The sequence below is a fragment of the Manis javanica genome, chromosome 2 (assembly GCF_040802235.1).
Source record: "Manis javanica isolate MJ-LG chromosome 2, MJ_LKY, whole genome shotgun sequence".
Classification (NCBI taxonomy): Eukaryota; Metazoa; Chordata; class Mammalia; order Pholidota; family Manidae; genus Manis; species Manis javanica.
Genome location: NC_133157.1, coordinates 11,414,824 through 11,435,562, shown reverse-complemented (window position 1 = coordinate 11,435,562; position 20,739 = coordinate 11,414,824). Strand labels below are relative to the sequence as shown.

The 20,739-nt window shown below is 46.3% G+C and overlaps 2 protein-coding genes across 26 annotated transcripts in view; one reads left to right on the top strand and one right to left on the bottom strand.

Annotated features, from left to right (window-relative positions):
- RABGAP1 (RAB GTPase activating protein 1) overlaps positions 1-11,656 on the top strand; it is a 163,144-nt gene extending 151,488 nt beyond the window's left edge. The window contains exons 27-30 of one of the 6 annotated variants that reach the window (XR_012126330.1): positions 1,374-1,467; positions 5,445-5,556; positions 6,050-6,129; positions 8,665-11,656. The gene's annotated coding sequence lies outside the window, so the exon portion shown is untranslated. Of the gene's footprint in view, positions 1-1,373; positions 1,468-1,607; positions 6,130-8,664 lie in introns of all 6 variants that reach the window. The other 5 variants (XR_012126329.1, XR_012126331.1, XR_012126328.1 and 2 more) reach the window with 5 other exon arrangements.
- STRBP (spermatid perinuclear RNA binding protein) overlaps positions 2,311-20,739 on the bottom strand; it is a 171,114-nt gene continuing 152,685 nt past the window's right edge. For 7 of the 20 annotated variants that reach the window (XM_073224891.1, XM_073224929.1, XM_073224931.1 and 4 more), the window contains 2 exons: positions 19,552-19,596; positions 16,073-16,573 (listed from right to left, as the gene is read on the bottom strand). In XM_073224891.1, coding sequence (XP_073080992.1) covers positions 16,490-16,573; positions 19,552-19,596 — 129 coding nt within the window. In that variant the 3' untranslated portion in view covers positions 16,073-16,489. The other 13 variants (XR_012126349.1, XR_012126358.1, XM_073224925.1 and 10 more) reach the window with 10 other exon arrangements.

Here is a 20,739-nt window from a genome sequence, read left to right as displayed (position 1 = left end):
TAAAAAAGCTTTGGGAAGTTTCCTGTCTTGCCCTTTAAGAAGAAAGGATGGGAGGAAGAGAAATTTAGAGTGACGAGAGGTGACAGAATGGGGAGGGCCAGATTTGAGAAAATTCCTGTATGGTCAGTGAAACTTGTCAAGGGAAAGATACATTAGGAAGATGAATTCAGCTTTCAGCGTGCGGATCTGAGATGGGCCAGGGGAAGTACCAGTTGGAGGTGTCCACTGTGTAGGAGTTGTGGGGGTGTCTCCACCATAGGATTTCTGAGCTCCAACACTTGGTAGTCCTGTGTTGGGACACTGTCCTGCACAGTGTAGCCATGCAGCCACATCCCTGGTCTCCACGTACTCGATACCACCACCATCTACATCACACCCGAAATGTCTCCAAATATTCCCTGGGGGCAAAATCACACCTGGTGGAGAACCCCTGCTCTAGCATGTAAGCTAAAGCTAGGAGAGTGGATAAGCCTGTCCAGAGATGAAGGGCCAGATGGGAGGCCATTCAAGTGGGGAGAGAGTGGACATGGAGCAGGCTGTGAGGCTCTAAACCTGCAGACAACAAGCAGGCCCCATCTTGGGCAGGACCAGAAGAGGCTCAGTGGATTTGGTTCTGGGAAGTTGCTGGTGCCTGGGGTGGACCCGGGAGATGGGGAGGTGCAGCAGAGAGGCCAGACTGCAGTGGGGTGAGAGGTTGGGAGGGGAGGAAGCATAGAAAGATTTTTAAGCCTTGCTGTGAAGGGAAGTGGGAGAAAAAGGTGGGTGGGTGGAGGAAGTAACTGGTAGGAAGAACAAAGAGCCTGAGGCTTGTGCTGGAAAAGCAGACCCTGGTTCTAACCATGGCCACGTTAGATGGCCTAATTGGGGCTGCTCTCAAGGTCGAAAATACACAGGCTGCGTGGACCATGTGGCACCCTTTTGAACCTGAGCTGATTTCCAGTAACACTAGTAACTCTCAGGGGGGAGAAGGCACCTCCCAGAAGGTGTCTGCTCTGAATTCAAGTCCTAGTGGCAGGATGGAAAGAAAAATCCATGAGAGCTAAACATAAGCCCAGAACAGCACTCCCAGCTCTGAGCTGACCCAGCAGTTGTGACAACCAGTCTACATAGGGGCCCCTTGTGACCTGGGAGTCATTTGGCCTCTGCAAGCCTGTACCTTCATCTGACTGGTAGGGGTTTAAAGGATTATAGTACTTGTCCAGAGATTTGCCCAATTCTGACACTGGGGTTCAAATCTCCTAAGATTTATCTGGGGACAGTGAGCGATCAAGGGAGATGGCATAAAGATCAGGGGCATACAGAATGACTGAGGCACCCACACTCTCTACAGGAGGTCCCAGCACTAAGTTCTCTACTCTTCCCCCATCTTATAGGTGAAGAAATTGGGCCCATAGAGAGGTTCCTGCTCAGGCTACCCGGCTAGGACGTCACCCCACATCTGACGCCCCATGACCCTGTGGGCAGCAGGTGGGTATCATCTCAGCACTCCACTACAAAGAGCACACCTGGGCATTTGGGGCCAGAACACTGGGTTCCAGGCTATGAGCTTGGATGCACGCCTCACTACAAAGTCACCTGACTTTTCCAAGTTTTCCTTGTCTGTGCAGTGGGGTCAGTACTTCCCTCAAGACTTCTGAGCTACTGTTAAGCTCTTGACGCGTCTCGTGGTGGTTTCTCTCCAGTTACTAGAACACCCGAATGAGATTTTTCCCAGGTTGGAAAGTACAGGTGAAAGCCTTGGCCCCATGATCGCAAGACCTTGGATTTCAACCAGGTACCTCCACCACCTCTTCTAGGGCCCGTCCAAGAGCAGTAGTGCTCCCTCCCTCTGCCCCCAGCTTCAGCTGAACAGGCTCTTCCCTGTGCCAGTCACAGGCAAACAAACCCAGGCAGGCCAGTGGGAGCAGTGGGTCAGCTCTTGCAGTCAGTACAAGAGTGGTGGTGAATCCAAAATGACAGTGTGCAGGGAGAAGATGGGCCCTGAGTTCCCAGTGAAACAAACACCTAGTGCCTTTGTCCACACACCGCTCCTCATAGCTGGAGGGCAGCACTGGGGTGGGCTGCAGCCTGTCCTGGCCCCTTTATCATCTCTGGAACCCTAGTGTCCTGATCTGGAATGTCTGGGTAATGCCCACCCTCCTCGCAAACAGATGTGAGGATAGTGAGGTCTGTGAAAGCACGTGGTACCTTCTGAGGTTTAGGATTCATCCCTTCACATGAAGGGCAGATGCTGTCCCATGTACTGAGCAGGAGAGTCAGTCATGAGGGCCAGGAAAGTGGCTCTGCACAGAGTAACTCAGCCCATTGCTGTTTAAGACAGAAGCTTTTATTTTTATTCATCCAAATGGGGGAAATGCAACATGTCAGGGCATTACAGGCCACAGCAGCCGGACAGGAGGATCAGTCTATGGCAGAGTCCAACACAGTGCGTAGGAGCCACAGTGTGGGTGCTGCCTGTGGAGTCAGGGTGGCAGAGAGTCCCTTTGGGTGAAGGCCAGGCTTCTCTGGGCGAGGCACTGGTGACAGTCCACATATGCAGGCTGCTGCTTCTACCACACCGAAGGTTCAACGGTCACAGTCCTACATGTTACCATTGCCCCAGAAAAGGAGGACAAGTCCGTGGTGGTGGTTTTCCAGTATTTTTGTTTAACATAATACACAACAGAGAGTTATTGCCAAGGACTTTGCACTGCAAATTATACTATTTACAATTGTGTATTCAGAAAAAAAAACAGTAAGTAGATACAGATATTTTAAGTAGATGTCTAAAAACTACCTTGGCCATCACCAGACCAGAGTGCGGGTAAGCTACAGCCAGGAGTCCACTGCCACGTGCACGACCATGCAGCAGGGAGAGGTTTCCACCCACGGCTATGCTCAGCCTTCTCCATGCTGCCTGTGCCTCCCTCCCCCCACCTGGGCCTGAGCAAGAGCCACCTGACCCCTTCACAAGGGAAGCCCCTCCAGGCAGGAACACTTCCTGGCAGGCAGACCCGGCCCCTCGTCAGCCCCTTCCCCAGCTCGCCCTGCCAAGAGCACCCTTGAGACCAGGCCCATCAGTCTCTGTTCCTGGAAGTGCCCTCCCCCTAGTGAGGGCTCCTTCAGGAGCTCTGTCTTAAGATGTGGCTGGGGCCCAAGCAGGCACTTACAGAGATCAACAGGCCAGCAGATGGGTCCCAGGTGAAAGGCCTGACTTCTAAGATACTTAGGGAAAAACAAGATAAACACTGCTAAGGGCTGAAGTATATGAAGTTTGCTCAAGTAAAATGGCTCAGGACTCACTAGAAGATGAGGGCCAAAGACCTGTGACCAAGTGTTCACTTTGCCTCAAGCCCTGGGGAGGGAGGCGGTCTGGAGGTTGGAGACAGCTCATCAGCCAGCCGAAGCCACCCTAGACTCCCGGGACACATAGTTAGGCCCCTAGTCAGGGGCCTTAGGGATGCCTGCAATTTGGCTCCCCTGTTTAGTTTCTGAAAATAAGCCTTCCTGTGTCCAGGAGAGGTGGTAGTGAGTGGTCATTGAGCCACCTCCCACTCGGCCATGGCAGGGCCCAGCACTGGCCAGCCACACTAAGTGACTGAGGGGAGGAGCAGCACACAGTGTCCCCCGCCATGAAAGGATGGTGCCGTGAGGTCCCTGCCTGACCGTACAGAGCGGGCCTTGGAGCAAGAGATGCTGTCACGGTCAGGGTCCGACAGCAGCACCTCTGGCATGTCAGGTGAGAAAAGAGGCTGTGGGAGTGAGGGTTTCCTGGCTAAACTCCCAGGTCCTACCTCGTGTGTGGGCTGCAGCCTGAGGGAGCCAGTGAGACACTGTACTGGAGGTCACAGAGGCCCCACTCTACGTCCCTGTGGCCAGAGCCGTGCTCTCAGGGAGAGGAGCAGGGCTGGCCCTGCAAAGGGGGAGAGCTGGACACTCAAGAGGGCAACTTTCTGAATTACAAGTCTCACCCTGTTGTCCCTGTCCTTCCTTCCTTTCTGTGAACATGGCTTCCTAGAACAGAAATGTTTGGGTTGGAGTCAAAAAAAGAACTTGGCCTAGGCAGGAAAATGAGGCAGAGGGCATGGGGCCTCTGGCCAGGGCAGTGACTGCCACACCTGCCTGGTGGAAGGCCCCTCTGGCTTCATGGCCAAGCCAGGCTCGCCTCTGTCCTTTCCCCTCCTGTGAGTCCAGAAACACCTATAGAGATCACAAGCCTATGGGTGTCTGAGAGCCCTCCCACAGCCCCGAGAGAGACAAGACCAGGCAGCAAGAGACAAGACCAACAACGGCGCCAGCGTGCCCCAGAGGCACAGGTCTCAGTGACTCTCCCTTCCGACACCTTCACTGGTTCTCACCTGGCAAAACAGCTTCCCTTGGCCCAGGTGGCACCAGTCCTTGGCTCTCAGCAATGGCCTGCTGCCTTGCCCAACCACTCAGGACAGCACCAGACGCCTTGCCTCCTGACTGGGACCCCAGAGGACTGGAGTGACACAGGCCCAATGGAAGCTGCTCTCTGCTGGAGGAGCCTGTGTGGAGCTTTGGGCACGTGCCTCCCCCCTTCCCTGAGCTCCCACAGGCCTGTTGGGGGAGCTCAGTGAAGTGGCATCTGTGCAGGCGCTGGCCTCAGGTCTTTCTCCAGTCCCTCCTGTCACTGTACACGAAGTGCACATCGCCTCCCAGCTTTCATTTGCCGTAACTGTGTCAGGCCCTCACCAGTGTGCAGTAAACAACTCCCTTCACCCACCTCTGAATACAGGCTTTCAAGCACAGAGCACTGTCTATGTTTACAGGAATAGTGTAACTGCCTCACTTTTTCTTTTTCACCACCCCACTGAGCCCCTCGGGGCAGGTCCGGCCTGGAGTGCTGTCTGCTTCAGCCTGGCACACGTGCACATCTCGCCTCAGTAGTCCGCAGGCTTGACAGTGTATCATTTGCTCTGTGTGCTGGACACAGGCCTGGCCGCAGGTGCAAAGACCAAAAGCAACTGAAGACAGGTGGTGCTGTCTTACGTGATCTTTAGGATGACAAGACAGAAAAAGTCTGAAGCTCTATCATGTCAAAAACGTGTGGTGCTCACCAGCCCACTGAAGCCAGCGGCCAGAAAACCACCCAGCTCTAGGCCTCTCCCCCCACTCGGTTACCAACAATAACCAAACCCTTGGCTAAAAAGAGTCCAGGCTAACCTGAAAGATCCCATCTGTAACCACAGACCTGATTTTTCCCTTCTACATCCAGAGTGACATTTCCAAGATGTACTTGTTCCTTTCCCTCCTGAGCCCCGACATTCACACCATTCTCAGTGTCTGACAAGCTCACACGCATCTTCCCTGGAGCTGCCGCCTCAGGGCCCTCCTGACACCCCCAGTCCTCTTCTCCTCTGGGCCCTATGACCCTGGACTTCCCTGAGCCCTGCTGTGTGTTTTGTTCTCTGTCACTGTCCACCTCTCACCTAAAACCTCAGGTCTCTGTGGGCAAGGACTGCCCCTTCTTCATCCTCAGTACTCACAAAGCCTTTGGGAAGACAGGTCCGAGCAGCAGATGGAAGTTTCCAGTCATGATTAAGCCAGAGGGTGGTGAGTAATCTCTATAGTCTAAAGCAGGGGTTTGCAGAACATGACCCCATTTCCTGTGTGTTATGAGTAGAGTGTTGGACCGCACCAAACCTGTCTGCTCACGCATCGTCTCTGGTTGCCCCTGTGCTGTAGTGGTGGAGCGGCGGGGCTTTGACACAGCAAGGAGTCCAGAGTCTTGCTGACAACCTGGGCCTTTCCAGAAGTTCACCAACACCAGGTCTAAGACAGTGTTCTCATATATTTGCACACTGTGACACGAGAGGTGACATTTGTGTGGCCCACTAGGGTAAACAGAAAAGGCCATTTAGAGGCACCTGACCTTAGGGCTCTGACCACCCAAAAGATTCATGAGATCAATGTCTGGTGTACCTGTGCAGAAACCCTCCCTGCCCACCTGTCCAGGATGAACCAGAGTTGGCAGGACTGACACACAAAACTGAGGCCCAAAGCAAATCCTTTAGGAATCTCACAATTTCTCATTTTTCCCTCGAAGTACTCTGTAAACAGGTCTGCACCTGCCCTCTGGCCAAGGCCGTGTTCTGCAGAATCCCATGAGTTCCAGCCCTTGCCCAGGTAAAGAAACGAACACATTCGTTTTTAAAAAGCAGTAGGCCTCTGCATGAGCATCTAGTACCTGTCACTCCTTTGACTGGCAAGCCCTACAGAGCAGAACCTTGGGGAGAGGAGATGATAAGGTACTGAGTAAGCAGCCTGCAAATCTTCCTATCACCTAAAGAGGTGAACCCAGAGGGTGCAAGATGGGGGCTCAGAACCTCACATCCATGAGACCTGGGCCAATAAGTTCCCATTTCCAAGCGCAAAGGAGAGGGCCCTTGCTGTGCTGCAGCTACTCTCCCCACCACTTCTCAGCATCTTCCTTCCCCAGGCCCCACGCCCCCTCATGAGTGCTGTGGCTCCAGGCCAGCTGCCATCAGGCCCACCTTCCCACTCAGTCCAGAGGAGCCTGGTCTATAAAAAGACACCATTCCTGCCTCTCCATCCCCGCTTTGCTGTCCCCCTCAGTCTCCATCACCAATCTGGGCATCCATAGCATGCAACCTCTACCACCTGCCCATGGCCCTTCCCCATTCAGCTGGCCAGGAAGATGGTACTCACTGAAGGGCATGTCACCAAGTGGCCCCAAACTATACATTCCATCTGCCTCCTCAGCCTCTTGAGCATACAGTCCCCATTAACAAGTGCCTGCCTGCCACCCTGAGGTCATGCCTCCTCTGCACACCACAGCACCCTTGGGAAGCCACCTCCAGTGTCCTGTCTAGTCTCAGCAGGAAGCCTTTGCCGCTGTGCCAGAGTCCTTCTAACCTTCTGTATGTCACTCTGCTCAGAGCAAGTCTGCCTGGTTTGTCTCCTGGACTGAATGGGAGGCCTGCCAGAGAGCCTGCCAGCCATAGAAGATGCCCTGGTTCTGTCTGAGCCCCCGAGCATCTCCCCCTGTCCCTGTGGAACCCACAGGGGTCAGTGCTTTAACCTACTCAGTTGCCTCAGCTGAAATCTTGACGTTTCTCCAGCTGTTCCTGCTCCGCCCCCCACACACAGCCTAGGGTAAACAGTACTGGGTGACCGTGAATGTTTCTCAATAAATCCCTGTGCCCAAGATGGGAGAAATGGTCATGGCCAGTAAAATCACTTCAGCATGCTGTCCAAACTGACAGCCCATGGAAGAATTTCCTCTGCACTAACTGGACAGCTGGCTTCTTGCTTAAACTTCCCTAGGCCCCACACCCCTGCATGGGCGCTGTGGCTCCAGGCCAACTGCCACTTCTCACCATGCCTCATCTCCCACAGAAACCTGGTCTGCTTCCTGGGAGGACACTTCAGCTTGAACTGCCCAGCTGGCTTCCTGTAACCGTTTTTACCCTTCCGGAGCCACATGCAACCAGCACACATAACTCTTTAAATAACTGATTAGGTCCATGGTCTCCCCTTCCCAAGCTCTACCCAATCTCATTCTGAGCTGAGCTTTCCTCAGATGCCACCTTCCAGGGGTTTTCAGCGCTCAGATTATGGCCACATTTTCCTTAATGTAGCCTCCAAGGGCATGAAGGACATTAGAAAGCTGAGCAGCCTCTGAGACCAGGTACGTGTTGGAAAGGGGCAGTGAGATCCCAGCATCAGTGCTCTGAAAAATGGGTTGCTGTGACAGTGACTCCTGTGGTAAGCAAATAAAGATGGCCTAGCCAGGGAGATGACAGCCAATGACCAAAACATGGATGACACTGTACACAAAAAGCACACTTCAACAGCACATCCCTTCTCTGTCCAAGCCCCAGGGATCCCTCCAAAGGCAGTTACTGGTTCATACTTGACTAGGGTCCAATTGTAGTACAGAGGACCATCTGCGGAAGGGGACCAACCGTGCAGCTCACAGAAAGGCTGCCTGGTCTATAGCTGACCAGTCACCTTGCCCTGGAGCAATCTCACAAACTGCTCTTCCAAAAGAACCAGAGAAAGTGAGCCCTAGTCTGGATTCTTTTTTCCCCAGGGAAAAGGAGGGCCAGGTAGAGGTGGGCTGCTTTTTGCTCATTTTGTTGCAAACCACACAGGGAGGTAAGTAGAATGCAGCACAGGAGAAGAGAGGAGACAGCTGCCAGATGGTCTGGGAACTAGCCCAGGCAGCCGTCCAGGGGCAAAGAACACCAGGGCTGGGAACAGCGCTCATGGTGGGTGGGCTCAGCTGCATAGCAGCTGTGTCATTTGAGGCAAGTCATTTTGTCTAAGCCTTCATGTCCTCATCTGTAAAAGAAAATTTCTAGATCCCAAAGTTATGGTAAAAACAGAAGAAGAAATGTTATTTCTGCTGTGTGGTTTAAAACTTGCTCATTAGGAGCCACAGTGTTTTGCCACAAACAAACTGAGTGGTTTGGAGAAGTCTCTGGGCTTCAGTATCCTTGTCTGGGGAGTGGGGACAAGCCATGCATTGCTCCCTCTCCTAACTATGGGTAGAGCAGGAAATAAAATGGTAACTGGGCAAGAGCTCTGCTGTGTTAGGTTCTGCAGATGCCAGGTACACGTCCTCACACACATCATCTCTCTAGAACTCGTACAACCTGCATTTAAAAAAGGTTCCTTCTTCCTGCTCCCCTCTAGGATTACGGCAGGTGGCACAGAAAAATGACCAGGTGCCAAGATGATGATGCCTTGGAATGAGGGAAGAACACCTTTCCCTGAAGAGGCTTCTCCATCCTCCTCACGCCCACATGCCCCTACGCGGAGACACGGTTAGGCGTTAGTTGCCAAAGTAGCTCTGAGGCCGTGTGCGGCAGCAGGACACTCAGACAAACTCAGCTGAGCAGCTCACAGGCAACAATTCAGGGCTCACCAAGCTCAGTCCAATCTAGAGGGAAGCCTGCCACCTCCAGGCTGGCCGCCTTCCCTGAAGCCAGGGCAAACTCCTGGCAGAACAGGCTGTTTGGCAGAGATGCTACGGTGTCCAGGGACACCTCCTCCCCTTAGATCCCAAACCTGGACTGCCACCCCTCCGTGCCCCTCCTTCCTCTCACCCAGTGATCCAAAGTGTCCCCAGTCTTCCTTCAGTCTCTTTCAAGTCATTTTTGAGACACCCCCATCACCATCCTCAGGCCAGATAGTATACTCGCATAGCATTAGCTAAATGAAAACATAATTTCTCCCTGATAGTAAAAAACAAGCTTCAAACACAAAAGCTTCCTCTGTTCATATAGCCACACCTCAGTATTCCAGCCTGTCTTTGTGGTTTATTAAACAACTTTTCCACGTGGTCTGAAGAAAACAATCCTATTTCAGGCCAGGATATCTGCTCTAAAACGACCTCAGGTCAGAGATCCTGTGATTCCGGGGGCGCTGGCTGGCGTGCAGGCCCCTAAGGCTCTGGCCAGGCTGCACCCCCTGCCTGCACAAGGTGCTCACCTTCACTCCCACAGAGCTGGTTTCACTGACTCTAGCCCTTAACTCTGAGCCTGTTTTTCATCTGTAAAAGGAACCACCTCCACGAAGGTTGTCTGAGGAAGAATGTCCACATGTCTGGCACTGACAAAATACCAACTGGAGCATCGTTCTTCCTTTCCTTTCTTCCATTATTCTTTCTTCAATCTGCCCTCAGGCCAAAATGACCTAACTGGAAGGCTGTTAATTTGCCTGGGACATTTAGCTGACACTTGAATGCAGAGACCATCCAAACCATTAAAAAGTATCAAGGCAGGAGAAAGGGAAACAAAGCGGAGAGCCCGGGAGCTTGGGCAGTGCTGAGAGAACGCCCCCTCAGCAGCCAGGCTGACCTTGTTAGCTCCTCAGTGGTAAAAAGAGATGACTTAGGACCTGCCCTCCAGCTAGGCTATGCTAATCAGACTTGCTTAACTAAGCTGCCTAGGCAGATAATGGCCATCTCCACACTACCTACCAGCAGAGGCAGCACTGCACAAAAATGGCAAAGTTCTGCTCAGACAGACCAAGGTGCTCCTTACAATAAGGACCAAGTAATAAAGATTTTAACATCAGACTGGTCAAGGCCAAAAAGCAAGCAAAGAAACAAAAGGCCCTCCCTCAACGTTGGCTTAATGAGGCAGTGATTCTACCCAACAGCCGCAACTGAGGAATGGGGTGACTCCTGCCAGGATGTTATATGACTTATCTCCTGGATTTAAGAAAAGCCTCTTGACTATAACATAAATCTATCTTATTTGCCTTTAAAGATAATACTCTGTCCTTGTCAACAGTTCTTATAACCTGAGAGCATCACAAAAATCACAGTCTGTATTTCCCACTGATTTAGCTCACCTCCCACAATTCTTCAGAGGCTCCCGAGGTACATGCAGACAACGTGGACCAGACAGGACAGCAGGCTGTACGCCCTTTATTCAATCCAACAGCGTCCATTTCACTGTCTACCCATTCTTCCTTTGGCTGAAAAGCAGCTTCCCAACTGTGTCTAATTAGATAGAGAAAATGGATGGACAGAGAGATGGATGGCTGGATGGACATGTTTTTTTCAAAGATTAACAGAAAAGGAAGGCCTTGTGGTATGACAAGTGCAGATTTCCACCCCCTAACCCGAGTGTTGAAGCTACCTGGGAGAGAGAAACTGCAGGAATGCTAGTTAGAGAAGCAGCTGATTCAGTAGCCTTCTAAGCGTGCATCTCCTCTTTCGTTGCTGTGGTTTATAGTAACTTGGCTTTATACCTGCCAACACTGGTGAGCTCTTGAGTGTTGGATTCCAGGGCCAGCTGTAATCAAGCACATTCTTTTCTCTTACTGTTGCACTGGTGGGAAACTTGGAATCAGCAGGTCGATAGTCTAAGCTCAGCCCTCTTTGAAGTTCTAAGCACACTCATCTCCCAAAGCAAGTTATCTACGAACCCCTGGCAGCAGATGGGCCACAGATTTAACTCTACCACAGCACAAACGTGAGAATTTCATTCAGCAGGGATCCGCAATGCCTGCCCCACACTAGCTTTCTCACCACATTGGCTTTGTGCTTCCTAACCCCCAGATGCTAACAGTCCTCTCCCAAAGCCCAGGAGCACCCCAAACCCATGAGCACTAAGGAACCAGCGCAGGTCCCCCTGGATAGAACACACACCTGTTTCTCAGCTACCTGCCAGCACAGCCTGTTCTCCCTCCCATACTTAGCATCACCTCAGCCAATATGGTGAGAACAGTTATTTAACTGAGTATTTACTAAGCACTAGGTGCTATTCAAAGCACTTTATATAGATTAATTCACCTAATTCCCAAACCCCATGGAAATCTGCTGGAGAGAGATACTTTGGCCTGGATTCCCACATGATTTCTACTCCCTATTTCTAGCTGTGCTGTAAAGCTTACATAACCTAATTTGCATTATGGTGCTATTTTTAAAAACCTCCAAAGATCGCTGCTTCCAACATCAATGGAAGCTGTTAGCTCCTACCTAAAATAATGTGGGAAAGGATATCTATTCTTATAAATAACTCAACTTGAATTCTTGACTTAAAGTAGTCTTTCTGGAAGACACTATTAGGAAAGGAAAAGACTCATTCTTATATAAGAAGTATTAGCTTGCGCTTTGTAAATAACTGCTAGAAACAAACATCAATATTAAAACTCACCTCAGTGGTAAAAAGTTTCTTGGCTCTGCCTGGTTATTCCTTTACCACCCATCTCCCTTCCAGGCCTCCTAGTGACATTGAGAAACCTGTGGTCCCTGGGTGGCATGGCGTCAGATCATCACGGAGTACAAGTCTGAATACAACAGAACATTTCTTCTGGATGATGTCAGAGAGACACCCAGCTGTAGCCCCGCCACCAGCAAGGTGACACCAGGACACACTGAATGGGAGTTACAGGAAGACCATTAACAGAGCTGGCTGTTTGCAGCTTTAAGTACTCTTACTGTCCCTGGTCTGGAGAGCCCTAGACTGTCAGAAATCTAACTGCTTTGGGAGGGGGGAAAACCTCCTTAGTTCATTTCCCTGACTCACCAATGAAGAGTTGCCTTCACTGCAATTATTAATGAAATCTAAGAAACAGATTAGTTTTAATGAGTGATTAAAATTCCCCTCGTTTGTCATAAAAAAAATGTGGTCAGTGTTTAACCACTTTGTTCTTTCTTGTAATACAAAATGGCTTTAAAAGGACTCGAGTGTTGCCATTTCATTAAGTTCACTTACTTGGATAAAGGTCCATGAACAGAATAGAGATGGTTTCAGGTTCTCAAAACTGCCAAGGAAATATTTAAACAAGTGAATTTCCAGATGATGCCCATATTTCAGTAATGTCAGAGGGCGCACTTTATTAAATAATTTATAAATAAACTATTAACTAAGTCAATTACCTTTCAGTACTGCTAATGCATTATTTGTCTCCCAGACTAGGACATTTTTAATAGTCCCAATTCTACCACCAAGGGGACTCTCCAACTTAAAATGCCCCCACTGGGCAGAGCCTGTCTTAGTACCCAGAGAAGGACCTGGCATGCACGGACGCTCAGCCATCTGGTCAGGACTGGAAAGTACTTGGTACTAGTCAGCTAGACCTCACTCAACCTTTTATAGATGCCAAGGCCACATTCAACATACATACAGATTCTGTATGGGAAAAAACTTGTTCAGTAACCTTCAAAGTTAGTAATAAAAAGAAAACTGATACTTAGAGACAAATATAAAACAAATTCATTTTAATCTATATATATCAAATACAGCCTTAGCACAGCATCTAACACATGAAATGCATTTACGGGATATACTAAATGAAGCAAATCCTTATTAAAATATTTGGCCTAACCTTCACATTTTAAAAATGAGCTTCATAATGGTTAAGATGGGAAATAAATCAGCTACCTACCTAACCTGGAAAAGAGATGAAGTGCCTTGTGTCTATTTGGTCTCTGCAGACTGGCTATTTGCCATTCTGAGACTCACCAACATTGGTTCTGCAAACAGCTTAACTCAAGTCAATATTTTTCCATAGTTACCTTTAATATTTTGGTTTTTTTTTTCATTTTCTATTGCTTATTTTTTTATGGCTTCTTGCTGCTGTTGTATTAGAGCATACAACACAGATCAGAGATTTTCATTTCTCAAAGAAGTTTCTCTCCTTGAGAAATGGGCCCTTTGACCCTTGGGTTGTGGAACACCCACGTGGAAATGGGTCCTACCGGCACTGTTACCAATCTTGCTGCTTCTGCAATTCCAGCACTGTGGCCAAAAAAGTGCCCTGACATTAAAATCTTCTTAGGTGAATTCTTCCCACCACCGAGTTCTTTTATTTTTAAATAGGTACATGTGTGTAATTCACATATATAAGTTCCTTCACATATACACTTAACCCAGCAAAAGTGAAATGTTTCTCATAAATAGAAAATAATTACAAGGGTATTGAAACAAATGCTGAAAATAACTTATTTTACATTTAGATAATAAAAAGTTTAAAGGTGATGTGACGACATAAGACCTACGAGATCAAATACATCATATGTGATTGTCATATATGCATGTTGTGTTCGATTTTTAATTTTCTCTTTAATCAGAAAATAAAAGAGCTTACCTTTGTATACTGAGACCACAGCTTACAGTCACTATTATCTCAGCCTATTTTATACAAGTGATATGGCTACGAAGGTCCGAGGAGAACGAGAATAAAGTGAGATAAACGTGCTGAAAACTGCTTAAAAGTATTAACCTGAAATACACAGAGGGTCCAACACCAGTTTTAAAAATACATTAACCATGTATTCCCAACTCTTCAATTAATAATGGTTACTGACTGATTCAAGATTTTCAAACATTCATCCAAATTTTAAGAAAAGAAGAAAAGGCTTATACCAGCAAAATCTATCAGTGATCTGTCCTCCAGGGGAACAACTTGAGAGAGACTACACAACCACAGAGCCCCTCACCGCGCCGTGCCACACAGGGCCTGAAGCCAGCAGGAGGTATGTGGGGAAGTCTACTGGACCAATTCCCTTGCACGAGAGCTGGGGTGCTCCTGCAGCCTGAAGAAATGCAGGTTGCACGCTACTTTGTGGGCTGGGTGCCAACCCCATGCAAAGGACATGGCTTTAAGGAGGAACCCCCCATCTCAGAAATGGTAACAGCGCTACGTGGTCAGGAATGCGACTATTCAATTTGTGCACTAAAAGTTTAAAATCTGTCAGAGGATGTACAGCTCCCACACTAATTCTAAGTTCTACATTGCTCCCTAACAAGAAACTATGCTAAGAGGGCTTAAGTACAGATATTGCTATGTTTCCAAAGGAAAACTTTTAAAACAGACACATTGGCTTTGGATAAAGTATTGCTCTTCTTTAAAATGCTCAGTCATTGCTTTCCAAAAGAAGGTGTCAGACTGGTGTATCTATCTGAAAGCTGGAAGCCTCAAGGGGTCACATTGCTCTAAGACTAAGACATAGATATTGCCATTTCAAGCCAGACAACCTGATGGTTCTAGAAGTCAGAGAAGAAATCTTGAGTGCCCAAGTGAATAATAAATGGTGCGACGCTCAGAGGCTGGCAATAGGGTCTGTCAATGAAAAAACCACCTACAGTGGAGAAAAGAGCAGAGAAGCAAAACTTTATGTTAATTCCACAGAATTTGGTGAAGCCAAGAGCTTCATTTATATTTCTCTGCTCTTTCAGCTGTAAGTGGAATTTTCATTACAAAATGGAGGGGTGGGAACGGCAAAAGGTGTGTGGGGGGACACTTAATTCATTACAGAATTTGAACAGTTGAACTTGCATGGTTACCACTTCTAACAAAGGACTGACAGCTCAATTATTTTAAGTAAAGCAGAGAAATGTAAAAGTTTGCAGCAACTGGGCAGGTTTACAACATGGTTAGTAACTTCCAACAAACAACAAAATTAAAAAAAAAAGGACTTGGTAGAAACCATTTGAAATGACTGCCATCATGTTGGAAAACAGCACAGCTCCCTTTTCGCCATTAGAGAGGTTGACTTATGAAGCTGAGTCAGCTATTTTAAAAGAATTTTCTAAAGAAATCTCCAGAGAGATTCCAGCTTGGAATGCAAATTTGACTATCAATTTCAAATAACAATACAGCTACAGCTGCCAATTAATAGTATTCCACCAACAGAGAGAACTATTGTAAATATTTAATTAATAAATACTGGACACTACCAGCCATGCTTTTTCTTCTCAGTGATGGCTCTGTTTCACCCATAGGTCAGCAAAATGAATCAATGAGACATGAAAACTCCCAGCTGAAATGGGCCCTCTGGTTTATGTCTAGCCACTAATGCACAGGATGAGAATGATAAATTCACAGCTATTTCTAGCAAGTGATGAGGTTTTATTAAAGTATCACCCACCACTAATAAAGACAAAAGGTCAAGGAGCAGAAGTAACAAATAAGCCATTGGGTAATAAATAAAACCTGAGAAGTGACACATTTATTTTGAACTGCCCCTTTCATTCTCATTTAGCGGTTCCCCAAAGAAACCTGTACATAAATTTGCCATGTTTTGTGAAGCCCATTCTCACTGATGGGCACTGTTCAGCTCTGAAGAACATAATTTAAGAGGGAAGATGAAAGCTAATTCCTACTACAACTGGACATTTTTAAGGCACAGAAACTTACAAATATCCACAGGACCACACAGTCGCCTTCATGGGGGTGAGTACCTTAATGAAACCATGACCTTCCAGTAACACCAGAGGCTTTCCAAACAAGGTGAGAGTGCAGGTGAAGGCAGAGTCTGCACCCTTTACAGAACAGCGCAATGTTACCAACAGATCATTTGTCACCAGCTTAATCAGATAAATTTTAAGAAAAACTTAAAAATAAATGCTGACCCATGGCTGAAACCTGTCACTTTTCACAGCAGCACTCAACAAGAACTGGGACAATTGAAGAGCAAGTTTTTATGGGGACCCTGTTGCTGCTTTAGATTCTGATGTAATTGAAGAGGAAAAGAGACGCTTCAATGAAGCCCCAAAAATCACTAATCTTCTGCCTGCATGAAAAAAGCCAGGGCGTAAACACAGTATCTTACAGAGTGAAGAAGGCCACAAGAACAAGAAAGGATGATTGATCCGATTAATTTATTGGTTTTTAAAACTTGGAAATTCTGAAACTAATCACATTCCTCCTTCCCCATCTCTGGGTAGTGCCATCATTTTAATAAGCAATGCTCAGATAACAGAATATACCTTTATCATGGGAATGCCCTTGTACAGCAGGAGTACAAAGAGCTTACAAAGTAAATAGGACTGGCTCAAACTAAAAATCGCCTTTGTTTTAGCAGTTTGCTTACAAATGAGTGGGTTTCTAGGGCTAAGTTATTATTAATTTTCAATTCGTTGTAATTTGATACCAAAACATATAAAAAATAAAAAGCTAAAACAATATTCAAACCCATATTTTATTGGCTTTAATTACACACTTCAGTATTTACAAAGTTAAAGTTTAAAGGAAAAGTCTATTGTATTAAAAAAAATAACTACAGCCCAATTAAAGTGCCCTGGGGCAAATACGGATCAGTCAGCTGAGAATCAATTGGCTGCATCAGGAACCAGGCAGTACTCTGTGTTACGACAAAGCAGTTTATTTGTGATCAGTGTTTGAGACTCTATACATCCTTCACAAATTTAATTTTACATAATCTGATATTCCTCTTAAAACTTAAGCTTTGACTGCTAGACTCATTTCCCTAGAACAGAAGGGCTGGTATAAGTTATTTTCCGAAATGAGGTACCGTTTCACAGAACTAGTTTCTTTTTTTGTTTTCAAGTTTTAGAGAACTAAATTTGCATTTGTTAAAATCAAAAAGTAGGAAAGATGTTCTTTACAAATAATTTTGATCAAATATGTGTTCAAAGAAAGCAGAATAAAAAGGCTTTTTCTCTAACATTCTGTATTGTACTGTATTGTTGTTCAATAGGAATTAGCTTCTGTCATTTGCTAAAAGAATGAATAGTGGGGAACAGGGTATGTTGGGAATTTCATAACGGGTAACAGAACCATTCTCTTGGGTAAACCTACAGAGAAAAGAAACGGAGAGGACTCCAAATAAGTTTGATAATCCAATAAAAAATTTCAGGTTAAAAAAAAACAGTAATTATCATTAACCTTTTCCAGATCAGTCAGTCAACATGTACCATTTTGGAAGAGACCCACAAATGTCTCACATATCTCCCATTTTGAAATAGCACTTAATAGTTTGATAATTAGTATCTTCCACTCAAAATTAAGATGGCTACATCATAGAAAGAGTGCTATTCAGAAAGCAATTTCATTTGGTGAGCTGCCATTAATTCTAAAGATCAAAAGTAATGCAATTGATTAATATTCTAAAGTGACTCTAGAAATCCATATTGTTGCTCAATTTGGTGTATTACATATTTCAGAAGAAAAAGGGGTTGTCAAGATTCAAAGCACAGCTTTCTGTGCAGCCTCAGCTCCAACTGGAGTCGTGACCAGGCGTTTATCTTCTTACTGGCTATTGCCAATATTGGCATGGCAAATCTGGAAAGATTAATTACTTTCTTAATTTTGTGATTAATGAGTTCTTGTGGCCTCACAAACTTCTGCATACTCAAGCATGATTTGAAATCTGCTCTTATTTCTATTCTGATATTTAACCTATGGAGAAATCACAAAGCAGCAACAGCAGGTATTCAAGAGCACCAGATGATCAGAAGGAAATCACCTCACATGCAACAGCTTTACAAAGGCCAAAAGACATATTTACCTTACAGCCAAAATAAAGCATTGTTTTAGTAGGTTGGCATCACGGTAACATTTAAAAACCAAATCTTTTATGTGAAAAATGGGGGCATCAAATTTCACCAGCTTTGGAAGTCAGTTATATGGCACTTCTGCACTGGGAGCTCAGGGCCCACAGGGTGAAGGTATAGTGTTAGAGGACAAGGAGGAACAAGAGAAAAAAACAAAAAAGACTGAAGAAAAACGTGAATGTAGTTTAGACATCAAAGTGTTAGAAAAGGAAAAATTAAGACTTAGCAAAACTGTTCGTGAAATTTCTCATGTCTACAAGAAAGACACAGACTCAAGAACCTGCACTAGGAGGCAGATGCTTTGGTGCTGGCACAGGACGTATCACAATGAGTCTGGTGTGTCAGAATGTATTTGGATATGAACTGACCAGACCTAATTCACCTGAAGGATGAGGTGGTCAGGGTATCTGGAAGTTGGCTGAATGGTAAAAGCAAATGCTCAAATCAAAAGGAGCTAGAGAGTTTGAACTGCGAAGAACTTCCAGGTGGAAGCAAATTCTTGAATGAGTCCCCAGTTCCTAGTCACCTCACATCTGAGACTATGGGGAGGAGGGCGAAGCCTCAGTCAAACCTCAGTGTGCCAAAGGAGACCTACAGGCACTGGATGAAACCCCAGATTCTGCACTCTGCCTCAGAGAAAACTCACCCCAAATGTTTGACCCTTGCAGCTTCTCCACATCCTTCCAGGATATAAACTATCCATCTTGATGGAGAAAGTGGTCTGTTTACTCTCTACTTATTTCTACAGTTATGAAATCAGATGAAGGTTAAATTTAGCAGGGCCTTAAGGACCCATAATCACAACAAAATGGAAAAGCTGATGCATGAAGAGAACAAGCATAATGATGACACGGTACTTTCAAGGTCCGTCCTTCTGTGCACATGCATGTCCAGCCTGGAGTCACACTGGTACACCTATGCTCAAGTGTGCACGTTCACACGCAACATGCTCTCGCACATGCGTGCACACACACACTTGCTCTCTTCTCTCAATGACAGACATCTTGCATATGGTTAATCCTATCACGTGTAGCACCGGAGTGAGGAAAAATGTCTAAGATGGCATATCACTGACTCCAAACCTATTGCCTCCATTGCCACATAAACCTCATTCAAAAGTTATCCAAAGGGCCAGTAAGGTTCATTTCTGCATTTGCTTTTATGTTTTATTTTTGGAGGGAGAAGAGACACTCCTGTGGCTTTCTAACATGTACTACAGACTTTCTGTAACAAGCACTTCAGTAACACTGCTGGTGACACCCCTCGGTCACCTCTCTAGTACCTGTTCACTCCACTTCTACGGAAAACTTATGGAAAAGGATGATGGCTACAAAACTGAAGTGAGCATTTCCTATCCCCACCTCAAATCACCCATAGTTCACACAGTTTCAAACCAGAAACTGAAATGTAGCTATAAAACTGGCAGGCAGCCAAGCGAGAAACTGGGAATGGCCCTTCAGTAGCCTTTGAATGGAGTGTAAGTTGGCTGTAAGAAGAACCACTTAAAATATTTAATTTCAGTATGGTCAGAAACAGGCAATTAGAACAAGCAGGCCTTCAATCAGGCAAAGCGGAGGGAAGAGCAACTCCAACCAAACGAAGAACCACAGGTTGTGGCATTTTTCAAAGGGAATTTAAGTAGGGTCACTAGAATGAACTGGTCTGAGATCCTCCCATTCACATAAAGAAACCCTAGATACAAGCTGGGCTCTGTATTGCTGGGAAGAGTCACTAAGAGGAGAAATCAGTAAGGCAGTGTACATACCATAGGCAGGGGCAGCTGTGCTGTAACCGTAAGGTGTTCCATAGCCTAGTGCAAAGAAGGAGAGAGCACATCAGTCCAGGACAAGCAGCAGTCGGCACTGGCCCAGTTCGCAGATACCATGCCTAGCACCTCGGGCTCTAAAGGTTCTTCCAGATATTGGATGAATGAGAACTATGCCGATGACCTTTGTCTACAGATCCCTCTGTGCCTGCTTAGAGCAGAAGCTTCTTACCATGGCCTACAAGGCTCTCCTAACCTACCAGGCCATCCTGTGTCTCTTTCTCACTCCCTTACCACACTGTAATTAACTATTATCGACTCCTTATCTGTTTTCCCCACTAGGTTGGCAGAGACCAAGTCTCACACATTTTTGCACCACCTCAACCTAACAAAATGTCTGGCACAGTAACCACTCATTAAACATAATTTGTTGAACAAAGGAACACTTAAACTCACTCAAATTACCAATTTCTCAAAGTTGGAAAACAGAACATTGTAGGGCTCTTTTGAGAAAGTAGTGACACAGCAGGCAGAAGCCTCAACTGCCACTAAAAAGGGTATATAGATCAGATTGTGGGCGTGAGGGCAAGGTCCATCTGGATTCCTGGTGCCAACAAAAGGGTTGGTCTCTCAGTAAATGTTGGCAAAAATGACATTAGCATCTGATGCCTATGACAAACATTCATCAATAGAACAAGTACAAAAACACAGAAGATTTGTACTAGTTTCTTCAATGTTCTTAACCACACAACTTCTGAACTGCCATTTTCTCATCTGTAAAATGGGAAACTTTACAAGCTACTTTACAGTGTTGTAGGAATTACAAATACTACCATCTTTACTCTTTCAGTAAAACAACTTTTAAAAAACCCAAATGCTAAATCACTTGTGTAGATTGCTAGGAAAACTTGGTTTCTAAACTAGAACAAGAGCACAAAATCTACATGGGCCCTTCATACTGCTTACCCAAAACAAATCAGGTTTTTAAATATTACAACCCCCTTTTCTATAATTATTTCTGTTGCTCAGAATTGTTTTTTACCTCCTTCTCTAGCTGACCAACTGCAACTTATCCTTTAGATCAGGACTAAATATCACCTCCTCTGTGAAGTGTCCTAGGCTTGCGGTTCACTCTGTTGCCCTCCAGTGTTACAGCTCACATCACAGTATCTCCTCAAGTGTCTGCTG